The sequence below is a fragment of the Notolabrus celidotus genome, chromosome 9 (genome assembly GCF_009762535.1).
Source record: "Notolabrus celidotus isolate fNotCel1 chromosome 9, fNotCel1.pri, whole genome shotgun sequence".
NCBI classification, from domain to species: Eukaryota; Metazoa; Chordata; class Actinopteri; order Labriformes; family Labridae; genus Notolabrus; species Notolabrus celidotus.
The window spans coordinates 14,432,051-14,452,871 of NC_048280.1; the positions used below are offsets into that span (position 1 = coordinate 14,432,051).

General features: G+C 40.6%; 1 protein-coding gene across 2 annotated transcripts in view; it reads right to left on the reverse strand.

Annotated features, from left to right (window-relative positions):
- ipo11 (importin 11) overlaps positions 1 to 20,821 on the reverse strand; it is a 166,840-nt gene that overhangs the window by 137,501 nt on the left and 8,518 nt on the right. For both annotated transcript variants that reach the window (XM_034691771.1, XM_034691773.1), the window contains exons 3-5: positions 20,583 to 20,683; positions 14,922 to 14,994; positions 10,033 to 10,236 (exon numbers count right to left, since the gene is read on the reverse strand). In XM_034691771.1, coding sequence (XP_034547662.1) covers positions 10,033 to 10,236; positions 14,922 to 14,994; positions 20,583 to 20,683 — 378 coding nt within the window. The remainder of the gene's footprint in view (positions 1 to 10,032; positions 10,237 to 14,921; positions 14,995 to 20,582; positions 20,684 to 20,821) is intronic.

The following is a 20,821-nucleotide window of genomic DNA, read 5'->3' on the forward strand; positions in this document are numbered from 1 at the left end:
TATCAAGGCAAAATAATGGATTATGATTCAGCTTGTGTTTTTAGAAAATGGTAAACAGAACAGAGGAGAGGTCAATATTGGAGTAATTGTACATGGGGTTTGATATGGATTCAAACATTTGTTTGGCATAAAATATGAAGTCTTACAATAAATGCCACTTCCTGATGAAGTAAAATAAACACCAATATCAGAATTAGTCAGTCCACAAGTTCAATCATAACATAAGAAATTTGCAGGAAGACTAGGGAGAAAATGATTTACAGCAGAGCCATGGGTTAGTTCTTAACACTGATGCGTTGAGTGGGGCAAATCTAAGCACCAGCATTGGTCTTGGTGACGTATGCTCGCTGAAAGAGAAATCCCTACTTTGACAGCACAGCATCGGCTTTGATAGATTCTTTTTCAGAAAACTGCAACACTGGCAACTTTCTTCTTTGGAGATATTTCTCTGAAGCTTGACACTTTTCATTCCTCAGATCACAAACTAATCCAAAGCATGGCATCTAAAAGTAATGAAAACATGATAAGACATAATGTCTACTTCTCTATTTGACTGTTTCACCCCTGGTGTTCTGTTTCCAGGAAATCAACGACTAAGTGATGTGTGTTTGTCTTATTACTGCTCTGTGGAGCACAGGTTTTTCAAACTGTGCTGTAACATGAACAGAAATCAGGGTTAAATGTGACTTTACTAATGGAAGTGTCTACATTAAGAAAGTGCAATGTTCAAAAATGCTCCTGGACTTTTTAAGGCATGCTCGCCTTCAAACCACGTAATCATTCTGGGGGTGGGAGTGGATTTAACTGTACTCTGGGGGCGCTGGTGGCCTAGTGGTCCTCGTTGCAGGGGTCGCTGGTTCGATTCCTGGCCGATCGACCATTTCCTGCAAGTCTTCCCCAGCTCTCTACTCTCCACATTTTCTGTCTCTCTTTAGCTGTCCTATCATATAAAGGCAAAAGGGCCAAAAATCTAAATTTAAACTGTACTCTGGTGAAGCCTATGGTTTTGTCCCTGCCTCCAACTCTGTTTCCGCTCCTCAATATTATGACCTGCGTATGTGTGTACAGGAAAACAGAATTCATGCACCGCTACCTATTTTGCCCTTTTAAACTATTGCAAAAACCACATTAACCTCACATTTATGTTCAAGCATGACTCAGGAGCATGAATCATGGAGTCTGACTTTCATCCTATTTCTAAAATAGCCAGATATTTCCAATCTTTAACCCTCATAGACTGAACACAAGTTTAAATATACCCAAATTAAATAAATATCTCACATAATTGTCAAGTGCCACAGACTTCTAAAATGGGTAATCAAGGTGTCGTGAAAAATTACAAACATTATTGGAACAAAGAGTGTAATAATAACTCAAGCATCAAGGGCTTCTTGAAAACAACTTTGTTGAGCTGCTTAAAAACATATTTGAAAAAGCTTATTAAGAGAATCTGGGTAGATAAATATTTTTAGGGACAAGGATGAAATGATCTAAAAATATGAATCCAACAACCCTGCCAAAATCAGGCATCTGACTATTCTCAAGGTACCTCATACTAATATGAATCAGTATTGAAACCCAATAACAGTCTCCGTTATACGTTGATGTATGATAACATTTTTTCCCACAAGCACAAAAATAGACAGGCAATAGGGATGTGCACGTTCAGCCTATTGACACGCTGTCACCCAGGCTCATCGACACCAGAATGACTAATCAGACTTATGAATATCTTTATTATTGTAGGCCCAAAATGCCAACCATATGCTCTGTCTAAGCTGTGATGCAACCACACACCACTAGCCAGGGATGCAGCTCTGGTTAATGACTATTGCCATAACCCTATAATGCTCCACTACCCAGATATAAACAAGCACAGACAACAGATGGCACCTCGTAGCGCAGTGCGGTTTGGCCGTATTTTGACCTATAAAATGGACATAAAGTTGTATGCGCTGCATCTTGCGGACATCAAACTTGGTGAGAAAAGACAAGTTCACCTGATTACTGAGCCACAGTTCCCTTTCATTGTAAATACTGACATCTGCTCTGACACGAGGAGGCGGTGCCCTTCAGTTAGGGAAAAGACAGGGAAAAGGCTGGAATACAGTCTACCTTGTTGGCGGTCACGAATCACCTCGTTACACAACTTTTTTCTACCTGGCACAGTGACTGCATCGGTGTTAGGGGAAGTAGATCCAAATCATTCGTAAAAAACTAAGCGTGTACAAAAAACAACATTGTGATGACAGTACTTCAAAATTTGTGTCGTAGCAGAACATGACACCAGTGATGGTATTGAAACTGGTAGACCATCTATCCCTTGCACAGGCATGTGAACGTTAGCTCACGAGGCAAACTAACATCGGACTTCCACCAGAACCGCGTCCGGTCCATCTCTGATCCGCTGCGGTCAGACACGGTGCTCGCTATTCAGTCAACACCCACCTGCTGTGTTTTTTCAGAACGGAGCAGGGAGCAGGACGGCCGGACAACTGGAGAGGCAAGACAAAGGTTTTCCCGCAGGAATTACAGAATCAACGATCATCTGACTCCTCTTTTCATCCATGTCGTCTTTATTGGCCTCTAAAAACCTCTGACCTGTTGACCAGAAAAGATTCAATCTGTGAGTCTTAATCCTTGGGAAGAACTTCTGAGATGAATCGAATGATTAAAGGGTTCATTTCGGGGACAACATCAGTTGTGGTTCTGTGTCCAGCGGGAGAGTAAGACTCTACAAGTTACGGACTCCAGAGCAGCGAAAGGGGTTGATCATTTAGAATAATCCTCCTAATTCAAATAAATAATAAGACCCAACACTATTTACTATATATATATGAAGTTATATAAAAACAGAGAGAGAGATTGGATCAAACATAACTGGCCGCATATAAAATTTAAAAGTCTTAAGTGTTTGCAGTATGTTTTTGTTGATTGTTACTGTTCTGTTTTTTGTTTTGTTTTTAACTCTGTAAAGTACTTTGAATTGCTCTTTGTATGAAAAGTGCTTTTTAAATAAACTTGCCTTGTCTTGCCTTGCCTCACGGCCTGGCTCTGCTCATTATGAATGTTTGTTGTTGCAGTTAAGTGAAATAAGTTCTGGCAATAACTTGGAGTTTTTTATTCTGAAAATCAACCAAATATTTTGTGTTGTTTTGGTGCCTGACTTCCTGTCCCGCTAGATATGCTTTGTTGAGATTGATGCGTCGTGCTTCGGAATACGGCAAAAATAGAAGTATTGTGTATCTGATTCTGGTGGACTCTGGCGTGCCAGATCAGAGACGCAGCCAGAACGCATCAGAATAGATCCAGTGGAAGTCAACACACTGACTAAAATTGAAACCTAGCAATTCCGGGGCCATGACAGATCGGAGAGGGCCTGGACACAGATCTGGTGAAATTTGGCTGTAAGACCTGGTGGTGTTAGCTCTGTTAACGTTAGCCACAATTTGACATGGTTTCCCCTTAACAGACTCTTTGGCTGTTTTCGAAACGGCCTGCTACATACTACCTACTAATGTAGTAGTTACTGCCTACTACATACTGCGTTTGAATTTAGTATGTAGTATGACTGTTCTGTTCGATCGGTGTTGCAGTACGCTGGGCCAGATGTCACTGGATTTCCGGTTTCAGAATGCGAAAGTAAACAACGGCTAAGCTGATAGCGAAACTGCTTCTTTAGCAGTTAAGAAGTGGTTTATATGGAATTTAATAATTTTCACAGAATCTATAAACTGAGTTCCCCTGTCAAAAAAAGAAGAGAAAAAAAGGGGGCCGAGCGCTGTGCATTTTGGGAAACAGTACGCAAGGCAGACTGGTCCAATGCATACTGTGAATATTCCCGAATCAGTACAACATCCAGTGAGTTTTGTCATACTGCATATCACATACTACTTACTACATACTGAATTTTGGCCAAATCAGTATATACTGCTAGTATAGTAGGCGGTTTCGAAAACAGGCTTTGATTTCGTGTTTAGCCATGTTTTTTGTAAAAAAGTGTTAAATTATGACTGTTTTCTTATCTGTAGACCAGTCAGGTAGTTTGAATTGAAATTTCAGTTCACAAGGAAATGAGTCGCTTCATCCCTGGTCAATATACATGATTTTGTCATGATTAAAATATGTTTGATCAGCATGGCTGGAGCCTGAAGGTGAGACTTTTCAGAGATTTACACAATTCACCACCCCACACTGTAATCTCTATCATGGCAGCTGATGTTGTATTGCACTAAAAAAAAACTTATGACATAGCTCAACAGGAATTATAGCCAACGCCTGTCACAGCTGAAAATTAACACTAACTAGAAAATTCTGATGTCGCCTTACAGCAAATTACAGCTCCATAACATGCAACTTTGTAAGAGTGAACTGACAGCCCCGTCTCTTGAAAATCAAGAGATATGTCACAAAAGGTTACACATATTGATGTTTTTCTGAAGTGGCATGATAGAGGAGAGTCGTCAGTTATTTAGCAGGCTGAAGAGAGCAGGGAACCATATGTTTTCCAGTAAATGGGTTTTGTGAATTGTTGCTGAATTATTCAAGAGGGAATTCTGATGAATCTTAGAATAAATTATTTGTATTATCCATGTGGTGTATTAGGTTGTGCATGTGCGTGTGTGTGTGTGGGGGGGGGGGGATGTGTGTGTGTATGTGCGTGTGTATGAGCTGGAACGCTACAATTGCAAGATCTGTGTTTATCTGTGTGTGTATAAACAGTTTTTGCACCCACCCTTTGCCACTGCAGACAGAGACAACAGGGAGGGAAATTTTAGTGAAAGCAAACAATTTCCTCAATTTGCAAGATGATTCCCTATTTCAGCAATATCAGCAGAAACAACTCACAAACAGAAGTCACAAAAAGTGCAGTTCATTTCACTTGACAATCTGTTTATGACTACCAATGCTGTGGGATATTGCTTGTCTAATGCCGCTGAATACTAAAAAAGCTAGAAGCTGGTTTTCACCTGTGTTGTTAATCTCCACACTTATTGCAAATTTTAGAGCCAAAAAGAAGCAAACAAGCTCAACATAATGGTTTTGTGGGGTCTTTATGACAATGCAGTCTTCAGGAGAAAGTCGTTTGAAAAGTTGTTGCACTGAGTAACCTCTCCATCAGTTTTCTTTTCAGTAAGGAAACACAGTTTGCAAGAGAGAACTGTTGCAATCCAATTTTACCAAATCAAGTGTGTTTGTTGGAGAATGCAGTACCATGGAAATGAAGACTAAAAAGATAGGAGGTCCCGGGCCAATGATGAATAAAAATACCTGTTGTGTTAAGAAATACATCTATTTGAAGGTACATCATCTGTTTATTCCTGTGTGAGGTTGTATTTGTAATATCCTGGTAAGCTATAGTGGCAATTACAGAGTACCTGAACGTGAGCCATCGAGCCATGAAACACGAGAGAGCTTACGTATCATATCCTGGATGAATGACAGCGACTGATATCATGCAGCCTGCTGGGAGCAGCCTTGACACTCCTGTGTTGAGATCCACTTTGATACAGACACCCCTGAGTTACATTCATTTTGATATGTCATCTTGTCTCCCATGCTGCTGCTCCGGGCAAAATCAGCCTCAGTTAAAGTCGTGAGACGGAGGATCCACGGCCATTCTGTTTGGTGACAATGACAGACTATTACTCAATATTAACATTTGTTCAACTGTATTATGACACATTTCTATTTAGCCAAAGGCTCTTTGTCTTTATGAGGTTTTACTCAAGTACTGACGTGTTATGGGTCTGTTTTCTAGACACCAGGCATTTCTCCTTTACCCAGTTCCCTCCTCACTATCCATGTTGGAAACATCTGCACTTTTTCTGGGAGGCAGAAATCACTCTGTACCAATTCCATCCTTCCTCTCCTTAATACAGCCTCAACTTCATCTTCACAGCATTCCCAACACGACTCCGCTAATACTACTCCTGTGATACCCTCCTTCCGTCATCAACAGTAGTGTTGGTTACTTCAATAACCTCCTCTACACACCCACGCTCTGCCTCTTCATCGCTCCTTCATTTCCCATTTTTTTCCTGCTTTTATCTGGTTAGATCAGAGTCTGGCAAATCTGCCAAAACCTGAACAAGTGTCCTTGTTACACAAAGAAACACGCTACTGTTGATGCATCATCTCAAGTGATGCAGTCAACATGGTCTACCAACTGTTTTAGCGCGCTTGAAGGACTGGAGAAGTGGACACAGTCATCGAAATTGAGTAGACACACTCAAACGCCTACACACACGTCCACGATACTTATGCAAACATTACGGTTGTACTACGTAAAGTGAGGAAGAAATAGTGTAAACATGGAGGGTATAAGAGTGAGCTTAGACACGAGGAGGTACTTGGCTGACAATGCAGACTCTTTGAGTAAATGTCAGAGAGGGAATGTTTAGGAAAGCAGTGACTAATCAAAAACTGAGTTTTGTTGTGTCGTGATATAAAATGTGGTCTTCTTAGTAACTGTTTGGCCGAAAATTGAAAAAAAATGTGTCATTAAAGGTTCAATATCTATAAACCTGTAAAAGTCCAAATATTTAGACGACACAAAAGCATAAAATAACTGCTTTTAATGCTCTGTAGTTTTAAAAAGCAGATTGAAACAAACACTTTGAACTTTAGAGTAGCTACTTGTTTCCTTCACAACTGATTTCAAAGTTCTGCTGCTTGTTCTTAAAGCTTTACAAACCTTTCTCCTTCATACATCAGAGATCTTCTTTCATTTTGTGTTCCAGACAGATCACTTAGGTCCTGTTGTGGCTCTATTCTAAATGTTCCTCATGTGTCCCAAACAAGTACCGGCCAGAGGGCCTTTTGTTTTCATGCTCCAAAACTTTGGACCTTGCTTCCTCTCAACATCAAAACAGTAAACTCTCTCTCACAGTACTTTCACAAGGAAATTCAAAACCTCGGTTTCATTTGGAACAGTCTCATTGTTATGAAGGGCTTCGGTGTTTCTTGTGGTAGGTCTCAGCCCTTCAATGCCCTTGTTGTTGTTGTTGTTGTTCTGCCCACAAACACCCCAACTTGCTAACTGCTGTGTCTTGATATGGTGCAGGCAGATGTGTCCCTAAATTATAAATAGCTGTCATCTATAAACCATCCAAGTGTGCATTCAGAATCATGTAGCATGGTTGTTGATATATGTAAATGAGCCTTAAGTTTATATTGTTGTTGTGACATGTTCAGTCTTAACAGACTACCAGGCCGAGTAGTATAAAGTCCACTCGCCGCCTTCTAACACTAATGAGGGTTTAATACTAATTAGCCTGCATGTATAACTGTATTCTGAACATATTTCTATATATCAATGAGCATTGTTGAGAAAGATCTCCTTTACTAATGCTAATGTCACTTTAAGCTACGTCATTTGGAAGCCAAATGAACTGTTAATCAGCCATTCGTCGGTTAACTCAGTCATTAGGTATTCTGTTAGCATTTGCCAGTACTAGTGAGGCTTAATGCATCCTGTCATTGCTGCTGCTGTTTACTCTAAACCTACTGAAGATAACAGCCAAGTATCCCTGCATCCTTACTGGTGCAACACAGTGGTTACATCCTCCCAACCAGCTCAAGTTACAGTCTGAGTTAGTAATATCTCACAACTTTTACAGCCTTAGCTTCAGTCATTATCAGATTTTTTTCAACACTTTTATCCTTGGTGTATTTTGAGGTATTTTTAATTAAGTTTAATTATTTATTTATCTAAAGGGACAGTGCATATTAATGAGCATGTCAGCATGGCACCATAGACTGTATAAATAATGGACATAGTATCCGTGACGTCACCCATCTGTACCTGAGCGCTGTTTTGAAGCCAATTGACGGCGGCAGCCATATTGGAAATGCGGAACTCAACCAGGCAGAGTGTGACGTAAAGAAGCAGAGTTTGAGCCTCCTAGCCAACAGCTATGTGTTCCTGTCTGGGAGTCAAGTCAGTAATGTCCTTATTTGGGCAAAAACTCGTAATCTTAACATCTTCTGAACCGTCGCATTAGAAAATAATTCACCCCTGTACAGTGTGTACACTGTACAGGGGTGCCATTCAGACCTAAACTAGCCATTCAGACCTAATCTGTTTTTTGTACCAGGCTGTAAACATGTCTATTAATGCTGTAAATATCGGCTTTTTGAATTGGTGTCTATGTGGTTTTGTGTGTTTCTGCAGCCAGCCTCAAGCGGATTCTCGATGACTTCAGTTTATAACACTTTATTTATTTTATTTATTTAACCTTTATTTAACCAGGTGAGTTAATTGAGAACCAATTCTCATTTGCAATAACGACCTGGGCGAGGAGGCAACACAGGTGGCATGACAATAAATAAAAGACAAAACAAGAAACAGAGAGGACATACAGAGAAACCTAGAGACAGAACAATACAATACAAAAATATGACAGCAGTGAACAACTTAAAAGCAATTTAAAAGCAAGTGCAGTGATGTTGAGTCATGGGGTGTATTAGTTTTTTGAAAGTTGCGAGTGGAATGAGAGAGGTCAGCTTTAGGGATTGTTGAAGGTGATTCCAGTCATTTGCACTTCCACATTGGACTCCTATTTTTAGACCGGAGGTTGCCGCTTGGTGAATACACACTTTTAAATGACTTTCATTTGTTATTAGTGATATGGTACTATTCTAAATAAAGAATAAAAAGTAAGTATTTCAAAATTGTGTCTATTGTCAGTTTTGCTTTTCACCATCATTCTGTTTCTACCTATGTAAAGCAGGGCTGCATGTTTGTATGTAAGATGCTGTATAAATAAAGCTGTGTTGAGTGGAATATGTTCACTCAGACTTTACATCACAACCACTCCAACCCAAGTCAAGCCCACCTGGAGCTGGATTAAACAGTGCTGCATTGTCCTCTGTATATCAAATCTTCACAATGAGTGGTGTGTGTGCACACATGCCGGCTACCCAAGCCGGTTATGTCGTGACAGGGGAGAGGGTGTTTTGCATGGACCATTTAGCGTCAAAGTCATCAGTGGTTCATTTGAAAAATGGACTGTTTAATGGGGCTCAGGCTGCCTTTGTTCCCCTTATTGCCTAAGGGCACATGTTTTGGCATAGAGGACTTTACATAATGTCCAACTATTTGATCTCAGTCAGTGCCTATAATCTCCACTGGTCTGTCTCTGTCACCGTCCTTTTCACTCTCTGTTGGGCTGTTTGATCATTTTATTACCCAAGTGTTTCCCAGGTATATTAACTATTGCCAAAGTATACTTGGCATTATTTTGTTGTGTCCATCTGAGAAGCAGGGTGAGGTGGTGAAAAAAGAGACCAAAAGTGTAGTTATATCTGTCTTGAAGTGGCAAACACAGTCCCTTACATTAACCCTTCTTTCAAAGACTGTCACTCTTCTCAAGTCTCACTTTCTTCAAAACCACAGATGAAAAAAATTAAGACAACTTGCTTTGATTCGCTGCCTTTTTGAAAGAAGTATTACCTCACACAAACAGCCTTTCCTCTTACACGGTCTATTATGCGCACAACACTACAAAAAAACAAACATATCTATTCCCTCACATGTCAATCAAGCTCAGGTCATGCATGAAAGCAGAATCACAGGCATGCACAGAGAACATGTCTGCCACACATCTCATATTTGACATGTCCCATACAGCAGGTAAACAGCATCTCCTTCAGGCAAAATATGAAACTGAAGAACCAACGCTGTCGGTATTTAATCATACTATTCAGTTATTCATGATCAGAAGTCTTTGCATAAATGAGGAAATAGGACAAGAAAGAGCAAGACAAAGTCAGAGGAGAAGAATACAATAATACAAGCTGCAATTTCAGAGGGTATTTAAGATCTCTTTTCCCCTCCTTATTAACCTAATGTCACTTTTGTTCATGTGTGCTCAGCTTCTGTATTAAATAGTGAGCACCTGAAGGCAGAAAAGAAAACAGAGACTGACATATGATGACAGACTATAAGATTAGCACAAAGAAGATTGTGTATTAAGCAGGGAGTGGTTAGAAAACAATAAGATAAAAATGGTGAAACTGTTAACTCACGTCCTGGAAAAGCCGCCTGTCCTGCGCCAGACGTTTGGACGCAAGTGTTTTGGTGACATGATAGAAGGTTAGCAGTGCTCGGTGCTGCTGCAGGCCATCCTGACCCTTCACGGACTCGAGCAGAATAGGAATGAGCTCCGGCCATTGCCTGGGGCAGTCCAGACGGGCCACCTTGGCTATCAGTACTGCAATCTGGGTTGCTATCTGTGGAGGGAACACAGAGAGGAAATAAAAATGACCAGAGGCAAAGCATTGACACAGCAGAAGGTGGTTGCAACAAATGAAACTTGATGAACATCCAGAGCACGCTAGATTGCTCCCATGTACAACACAATGTTTTAAGATATATCGTATGAGTGCTTTCAGGACAGACATGATTACACTATCATGATGAATGGCGCACAGGGAAGACACTTGGTGTGTGTTACAGTACACTCACCTTCACATATTTCATTACTGCGGTTATGCTGAGTCTATAAAGTGTGTCACATGACCTTCACTTCTCATATTTATTGACACTATACAACACGTACTTGCTGAGTAATTATCATTTAAATCTGCCCTTTTCTTTCACATTGACTGAGGGTTTGACACTTAATCATTCAACGTAATTGTGGAGGTCGAGTGTCCCAACTGATAAGGACACTTTATGGCCCAGCAGTCAGTGAGCACTGTGTGACAAACGACTGAGAGCTATGTTACCATTTGAACACCAGGATGTGTCCCCCCCTACACCGTATACACTTACAGGCATTTCATTGGAAAGCTGTGGGTCATACATCCTGCTTAAATATACGCTTCTGACACAAATATAATATTAGCATAAACATCTGTTTGAATGGGCAGACGTATTGGTATGCACGCCGAATAAATCTGGTGCCTGGTGGTAACAACAGATGTACTCCTGCAGTTTCCAGTTTATTATGTACACTCAGCCAGAACTAATCCAGCCCAGCAGTGAATTCTACCTTTCATTATATTCAGCTAAAGAAAGTTTTGTAGAGGTGCTGATGTTACTTTGTGGTCATTTTAGGAGTTATAGGTGTTATAATAAGCTTGATCAAGTTGCTGGCTCTGTTTCTGATTGTTCACACTCTTACAGGGTGGCTTCATGTCTGTAACTATAAGATTTAGTTGTGACACACTTAAGATGTTATTTTGTTTTTCTGTCAGGGCAGATTCATTCTTAATCCCTAAATCCATTTATATAGCCCATAATTTATGGCTTTAGACTAGGGATGACCACAATTAATCGATTATCGATTAATTGATTGTTAAGAAATTACTCGAAACACACATTTTTGCTATCAATTTTCCGTCACGTGGAACAAACATCATGTGGTCTCATATTACACTCAGCTATCAGGGAGGTGTTTTAAGTTCAAAGCATGTTTCGATGTGAATCAGCTGTTAAAGGTGTTGCGCACAGCGGAGACGCTCAGCTGGCGGCTGCGGCTGTGCGTCAGGTCTCCACGTGCGCTTTTTAAAAGAGGATCAATACAAAACTGCTGCCAACAACAACACAGACACAAAGGTTGACAGCTTTAAACAGGATATTTCCCACCTTTGGCTACAAAGGCAACAGACAGGTGGGAAATTCTGGTACGCTACGTTTACAGACCAGCAACATCAGAGCCGTCTGGGCTTTTCTCCAGCGGGACTGATTATGACCCGGTTGCGCTCCTGGCTGACACCTGACCGAATACACATGTTTATTTTTCTCAATAAGAACAAGTAGACAGAAAACTGGACACTGTGAGTCTGAAGTACTTTTCTGTTAGTATTATGAGCCTTCACTTTATAAGATTATGTCCGCGGAGAATATTTTAATGAGCCTGATCGTTGATATTCTGCGTGTCAAACGTGTGCCTGTATTCAATCCCGTCAGTTAGATGCATTTTGTTGCTGTAAAAAATAAAATTTAGGGGGAAAACAACGTATTTGGCATTGTTTTTGACGTAAGAATAATAATGTTTTTTTTTAAATCAATTAATCGATAATTGATCGTTAACATTTCCAAAAATCGATCACGGAAAATACTTAAAATGTACATCCCTACTTTAGACAGATGTAAGCTGTGGTGGTATATTGCTCACTTCAACTCTTTTGGTCCACATTTTTATTTTACAGCTACAATTAGTACGAAACAAGACAAAAAGAATTTATATCAATCTATACAGCAGTGCATGCTTCAACAAACTTCAAGTATCTAATTAAAGTTGGTAATCACTTATCAGTGCGGCTGCCAAATAAATTTCAAAGTTTCAATAAGTAATTCTCTCCAAGAAGCCAGGTGAGGTCACAAAAGTTTCTAGGGTTGAAGAACTTCTCAATGTATTTTGTCCAAGCCGCACTCATGTGCACCAACATGCACGACTCCCTCTGGAGCTGTGATTTGACATGAACAGGCGGAGAGTGATGAGACATATGTGGTTTCGATTGCATTCATTGCTTGCCATATGGACGCTATCAGTCCTGATGTCAGAGCTCTCTCCCTTAGGGATGAGCAACCCTACAGGATCAGGATAGAAGGGCGACAGTCAGAGCCATCTTCCATGTTCAATCGGACAAATGTTTAGCTCATGGCTAATTTCTGGACCTATTTTTGTTGCATTATGCTCATTTTGATCAATGGAGAAAATTGGGAGCTAGCGCATGTGACCAAAACATCACCCATTAGGGTCCAACTGGTGAGCTCTGCTGTGAATAACCCCTCCATCTCTCACATTCAAATTCCTTTGAGCTTACTAACCACCAAATTTTTCCTTGCCAAACACCATGCCCCAATAATCTGGTAAAGAAGAAGGTTCTTTAATCTCAAAATAAGTCACAATATGCTCAAACGCAATCTTAAATGTTCTGTTTAACCTTTTTTTTTGTTTACACTGTATTACTTTAAAGGTGACATATCATGCAAAATTGACTTTTTAATGGTTCTCTACCTGAAATATGTTTCCCTGGCATGTCTACAAACCCCCCAAAAATGAAAAAAATCCATTCTGCCCCTGTTCTGATTTCTCCGCCTTTCTGTAAATGTGTGCTGAAACGAGCCGATTCAATTTTCAATGTTTTTCATACGTCATAACGCCATCCGGTCTGTAACGGAAGTCAGAGCTCGGGGGGAATGGTCAGGCCGTCTGGGGGGGGCAGGGGGGATTGGCCCTGCCGCCTCCGCCCTCCCCCCACTCCGGCACGCCGGTTGGCGGGCTCTGGTCCTGGTCCTGCCTGTCTGCCTGGCTGTCTGCTCCTGGTGCCGGGCCCCCTCGGCCCTGGTGGCTCCTTTGGCTCCGTCTTGGGGGGCTGTGGGGGCGGTGTTGTGGGGGTGTCCCTTGGGGGGGCTGCGGGATCTCTCCCCCCTCGCCCCCCTTTCCTCCTACTGGGTGACCTGGGGTTCGCCCTGGGTGCTCCGGCGGTACCTGCTTGCTTCCGGTCTGGGTCCTTGGCTCGTCCCCTGGCCTGGGTCTCCCGCGGCGGGTTGGGTCCTTCGGTCTGACTGCTCTCGCGGCCCGGGTGCTGGGCCGTACCGCTCGGCTGATCTGACCCAAGTGGTTTCATCTGCACCAGTGGTGGTCTTGTTACACAAATAGAACACAGCACGGCGGCAACCCTCTGCGACCCAAGCTTCAGTAATGATTGTGGACACTAAGGGTTGCTTAGTCATTAGTATCACCCCACGGATTTTTTTTTTTTTTTTGGCATCATGGTGAGATGGTCCCTCTCCATCTAAGAGTGTTAGGTCTCTCTCTCCTTCCCTCTCCCTGTCCCTTTGTATATCCTTATGTAATCTTTCTTTCACTTTCTCTTATTTTTTTTTTTTTTTGGCCCACCTAGGTGTGCACGCCCTCTTTTACAGAACATGATATTAGCTGCCAATAAAAGATAGGCCAGAGTTCTCAGAGGGATGGTGATGGTTGCATGCACACAGTCACAAGCACAGAAGAAAAAGGTTTTCTTTCTTTTCTTTTGCTGCAAGAATAAATTGCATTAATATTTGACAGTTTGTGACAAACATGACACAAACCAGAAATATATATGCAGACAAGAGAAGAAAAAAAGAAGAAAAAAAAAAAAAAAAAAAAAGGAAGTCAGAGCTCGGAGCTTGTTCAGCCCATAGACTGTATAAAATACAACTCAACTCCTCCTCTGTTTTTCATTCCCTGCACACATGTGTGCTAACAAGGAGCTTAGGAGGGAGGCATGCTAGTTGTAGGCTGTCTTAATAAACAGTTTTAGTCAGTTTTAGGTCAGTTTTACTCCCCATGTTTGCAGATTTGAAGATCTAGTGGATGATTTTTATTTTTCACGGAAAAGTGCTAGCGCTAGTTAGCATAGCCACATAGCTACATGTTCGTAGCTGTGTACCAAGACACACGTCGACATACTGACAAATAAAACAAGAAACACAAAATCTGTGACCAATTGTGCAGAAAGGTCCTGCTGCAGGCGCCTCTCCGTCAGGATCAGATTCTGGATCAAATTCAGAGGGTTGAAGTAACGCGGGTCTGTGAGCAGCCGTGTATATTCAGCCATCATGTAAACCTTAGGACAACGTGCTGGACAGCCGAGGCCACGTCTACTTCCTGAAGGGGCGTGGTCAGAGAGCTCATTCTCATTTAAAGGCACAGCCTGTTCTGAGCAGGGCTGAAAAAGAGGGGTTTACAGGCATACCAAAATCTGATTTCAAAGTGTTTTTTTGAGCAATAAACTTTAAAGAAGACCTCTTAGACCAATATATTTTGATGAAAAAGAGCATAATGTGTCACCTTTAACTATAGGGCATTTGGGATGGCTATAATATTCAGGATTTGTTTACTCAATTTACAACATGTCTTTTAAATTAAATACCTAGCATTTTATTTGTACTCAAAAATGAGTTTTTATTCACTCACCTGGTTGACAGGTTCATTGAAGTTTGTGATAAGACCAGCACGCAGCAATGTCTTCTCCTCTTCTGATAAAGCACTGTAAAAAAAAAACACAACCACAAGGATGATTGGAGGAAGCAATGGGGGTCAATAAAGATCAAAGAAGAGCGGAGTTACTTAATTAAGTGTAGGGTTCTTCCAGTGAGTTGCTAGCTGGTGGACCCCTATGATTGGATACCCTCACAATTTGTTCTGTTGCTTTTAGATGTCAGTAAACTAGAAAGAAGTTAATGTGCCGCAGCTCAGAAGGTCAATGCTCTTTACGCTAATTGTGCTTAGTGGGATGTCAACAATACATCCTCGTAATCATCACAGGCAACCTCAGCTAGCTAGAAGATTCAGTTACAGACACTTGTAGCTTTTCTCAGTTGTTCAACATGGATCTCTTAAGTGGTAGAGGGAAAAAAAATCAAATCTCTCGTGGAAACATTTAGTGACCTGCCACAGGGCAAGGCCAGGGAACAAACTTGAACTCCGGATAAAACGCATAAAGGTGTCGAAGGTCCAATCACCTCATTGGGCAGAACGACTGAATGTGTTTGGTTGACCAGAAGAAGGACATTCCTCAGTAACTGTGCTCGCCACAAATGAGCCGAAAAAATCAGAGTGAATCACCAAATACCAGTAAACACACTTTCAAACACTACCAGCTTCACGGGGTAAAAACTACAGAGCCTCTTTTTGAACCAGTGACCATCTGACTTCAAGGTGAGAGTGCTGCTGAGCCATCGTGTCGCATTGTGACTAGAGCGTGCCAGTTGGCCTGGCATGGTTGGCACAGTTCATATCCTAAGAGACTCCTTATAATTTAATTTCAAACTCTGGACAACAACTCTAAAATGGTTAAGATATGAATTTGGCATCAATCTGCCAAGTTTTTATGGGATCATTTAAATCCCTGTACGACACACCAGAGTGCAGGACCTGCCAGCTGCCTGATTTAATCAGTAAGCTTTGGATAAACTCTCAGCTCTCCCCTTACTCACATCTTATAGTCCTCAACATGAGTACATTTTGGCAAACAGAAAAGCTTGCATGTGCAACAGAGCAACAGAATCTGTAGAAAATAAGATAAAGATGTACCCTAATGTACCCTGTTCCTGCTACTTGACTGAAGCTCGATGGAGTGGGAGAGTGTTTGATGTATGGAATAAATCAGGCTGTAACCTTGAGCGGAGAGAAGAGATATGGGTGGAAGACAAATTACTGGGGGGGGAATCGTGAATTAGGGAAACAAGATTTACAACACACACATTTTGGGAATCTGGCAGAGAGGCAGGTTTTAAAGAAATGTGGATGAGAGATTAAAATGTATATTAACATAAGTTAGAGTGTGCCTGAGACATTTGTAAGCACAAAAGAGCAAGATAATCTGATGACAGGGGGAGGAAAATAAAGAGGCATAAAGGGAAGAGTATAAAGCTGTTCTTATACGAGACAGAAAAAAGCACAACGCCACATTTTTCAGCTGTCATCGTATTTCATATGAGCCACATGAGATATTAGTTCACAATGAAATGTAGAGCATAGTGTGTGATCTCAATCCATTTTTAAAAAGACAAAAGAAAGTGCAAAGTAGCGTTAAAAGCTCTTTAAAGTAACAAAGGGTAGCTGAGGTAAGGTTCCTAATACAGAACAAATCTCACTAATAAATAGGACCAAAATGCTGCCCAGAAAAGTGTCCCTCCAGGACATTTGATGCCACAACAAAGTTCACCTTTTGTGTGAAAATGCATTCACTTTAACATTTTGTTCCATTTGACATTCAAGTTTGTGCCACATATAAAGAGATTACTTCAAGACGTTTGTAAGGATGTGACAGACGTACATACATGTATGCACTAATGTGCTGACAGGCTTCCCAAACCAATAATGCCTCCAGCTCCAGTTGCTGTCCCCAACACAGATGCATACATATTACACGACTAACCCCAAGACCATGACTGTACCCCATTGTCTGATCACAGACAGAAACTGCCCTGAGGTGCAGCTTATCACTCATGACATATTTCATATTCATTGGTATTATTACACATGTATGTCAGTGTTAACGATTAATTCCCGGCTATGAAACAGCCCTCCTCAAAATCGCCAACGACCTCCTCCTATCTGCAGACTCTGGCCATCTCAACATCCTCATCCTTCTGGACCTCACTGCAGCTTTTGACTCCATAAACCACACCATCCTCCTCTCCCACCTGGAAGCCCACCTCATCATAACTGGCACCGCCTTCTCCTGGTTACAATCATGTCCAGCGGACAACAGTTCATCCGTATCAATAACTGCTCCTCCTCCACTGTCACAAGGCATCCCCCAGGGTTTGGTTCTTGGTCCTCTGCTATTCATTCTCTACATGCTACCCCTTGGTTACATCATACGCAAACACGGTTTCCATTTCCACAGCTATGCCGACGATGTCCAAATTTATATCTCCTCCAAATCCATCACCTCCGCAACCCTCACCACACTCACCGACTGCCTCACTGAAATTAAAACCTGGATGCAAAAATCTTTCTTCAACTAAACTGCGACAAATCAGATATCATAATCGGCCCCAAATCCCTCACCAAACCACCCAAAACTTGTCCCTCACATTTAATAACATTGCCCTCTGGAACTCTCTCCCAGAACAGATATGCAACTCCACTGACCTATAAACTTTCAAATCCCACCTCAAAATTCACCTCTTCAGAACTGCTTTTCTATTGTTTTATATCCACTGTTTTGTTCTATTTTGTTTCTTTTATTGTCTTTTAATGTGTGTTATTTGTGAAGTGTCTGAGTTTTTTGAAAAGCACTATATAAATAAAATGTATTATTATTATTATGAAGCCGATGTGTCTTTCTCAGGTGAAAGATGAATTTGTCACTAACAAACCAACACTCTAATCAGCCAAAAGGCAGCAATTCCACAGAACACTATCGTACTCTGTTGCCCACGCGGGAGCCCTGTAGACAAGTTGTAAGATATGTTCCAGTGACATGTCAAGAGGCAGGACAAGTAGCAATAATTTATATACATCAAATCTCGTAGTTTATTTTAAAAACAGACACAAAGAATTTGAGAAAGTAATGAAAAAGACATCAGAACCAGAATTACCAAATCAGCTAAAATTCCCTTCTAAATGTTCTTCATGTGTCCCTCACAAGTGCCGGCCAGAGAGCTTTCTGTTTTTATGCACTAAAACTATGGAACTCTCTCCCTCTGGACATTAAAACAGCAAGCTGGATGTTTTTTTAAATTAAACTTAAGACTTACCTTTTTTAATCTGGCATTTAACATCAGAGCAATTTCCTTTTAGCCATGGACTGCATTATTACATTTATGACCATTGCTTTGACATAATTTTTATTTTTATTCTATCTTATCTTCTTGTCTTTTAATTATTTGATTTGATTTGATTTTTGAGGTATTTATTTGATTTTATTAAATTGATTGATATTATTTTGTTTTTATTTTGAAGTATTTCATATCACATTCCTCTATCTTGTTTTAGTCTTGTATCATTTTATCTATTTCTGTCGTTTTCTGTCTCTGTTCTTTTGTGAAGCAGTTGAGTAAATCGTTACCTTGAACATTGGTATCCGCACATCAGCCTTGATTTTCACAGTCAGTGCATCTCTATCCACATCACTTACAATATCTTTAACATTTTATACATAAATAGGTAGAAATGTCACAGAAGGTAGTAATAAGGTGATGGATTCTTAGGGAAATTAAAAAACGATTCTCAATTACTTGAAAAAAAAACCATTTTTGTTAACTCAAATGGGTTACACCAGGTAATTAAAGGACTTAGTTGTGTTCTGTGTGAGAGCTCAGACAATGACAGAAAAAGAATAAGAAGAATTGAACTCAACAAATAGAAGAGTAATGACCAGATGTAAAAACAGAGCATGCAAACGTAACATTTACTTCCTCCTCTGTCATAGGGCTGCATGCTTGAATGTATGAGAGGTGCTCTAAAAAAAAAAGTTAGTTAAGTAAATTGTTACCTTGAACATTGGTATCCGTACATCAGCCCTGATTTTTACAATCAGTGCATCTTTATCCACATCACTTAAAATATCTCTAACTATACATAAATAGGTAGAAATGTCACAGAAGGTAGTAATAAGGTGATGAATTCTTTGGGAAATTAAAAAACGATTCTCAATAACTTGAAAAAAGCATATTTTTAACCATCGTAAAAGACCCTGAATGTACGTAGAGCAGAGATCAAAAGAGGATGAAAATATAGAGATGACATGAAATCAGTCTCTAAACCATATCTGCTTTTACGTGAGACTACTTTATACTGCATAGATCCAATAAAATAAAATACAGTATATGACCCACATTTCTTCTCTCTCCTTGTCTGGTTAAGATACTGTTCTGAAAATGCTTTATTGAAGTGTATGCATGATTTACATAAAGCATTACGGACAAATGGCTTGCTCCAGAAGTTCTGGCATTAATTAAACGTCAGAGGAGGAAGTTTTGAAAAAAGCAATTGACCTTTTTTTCGGAGCAGCCCTTTTGACTTGCCAAACATAAAAGGACAGGTGCAACTAATAATGTTAATGATGGCTCCATTAAACTTAAATAACCCCTCAGCAGCAGAGGTGAAGCAGCACAACTCTGCACTAAGAATAGCTGAAGTCAACATTTAGCTGCTTAAATTCTCACAAAGTTGAGTTAAAAAATGTAAAAAAAAGGACGCTTTAATATACATTTCTAAATATTTTAACAATAATGCAGCATTTTAAGTTCTCATTTTCATGTGATAAAAATTGAAATTCACACAGTAATCAGAGTAACTATATAAATGCTATGTTCTGTCTTGCACGGTGTCCAACCTCTGGATTAATGACAACGATCCAAAGACAGTCACACAAACAGCACAGGAACCAGAACCCCTTACTCAGCACTCTAACAAATAGCTTAGAGAACTACTGAAGACAGAGAAACTACTTTAGAAAGAGAAGAAAAGTTCACAAAGAAAGAACAGAAAGGCAAAATTGTGAAGTGGTCAAAGAGTGGCTCCAGAGGACTGAGCAGAACTTATTACCCCCGGCCAATCGCTGTCCTACAAGTTTAAGAGCAAATGTTCAATTCAAATCCAACAAAAGCTGGCTAGCTACCCAAAGACAGACCAGCAGCTTTGAATAGCCGAAGCGGATCTACTACCAGACAAACGGGACACAAAGGAATAAACTGAGTATAAAATCAGAGCACAATGGTTTGAAAAAATTAGAATGAGAGGTAAAAGAAGGGAGAAAAGAGAGATGTGGAAAGGGATGGGGACAGAACTACAGACGTAAGCTAGAACTATAGTGAAAGAAAAGACAATTGGGGGGGAAATGAAGGCAATGACAACGGAGCAAAGGCGGGAAAATGCAGCTCCATACTAATCTGTGACTAAAAAGATCTGAGGAGAACGACGAGGCCTCGAAGAAGGCTGAGAGATTAAGAGTGATGAATAGAGACGGCAGGAGTGAATTAGACAATGAGGAGGAGAATAAAGACAGTCACTGGAAGAGAGAAGAAGAAGAAGAAAGAGAAGAAGAAAGCGCCTCAGATGGAACAGGCTGAGAATCAGGCTGACAGCAACGTGGAACAAGAGACACAGGCAGACACTTACTGAGGTGCTACTCTCCTCCAGTATCTGTCAATGCCATTTTTGAAGTAGAGCACAGCCAGCCACCTGACGTTCACATCCAGCATGTGGTTATTGAAGATATTCTGTGAGAGAAGAGAGAAAGAAATGCTTAGCTAGCGTCATTTTTGTTAACTCAAATGGGTTACACCAGGTAATTAAAGGACTTAGTTATGTTCTGTGTGAGAGCTCAGACAATGACAGAAAAAGAATAAGAAGAATTG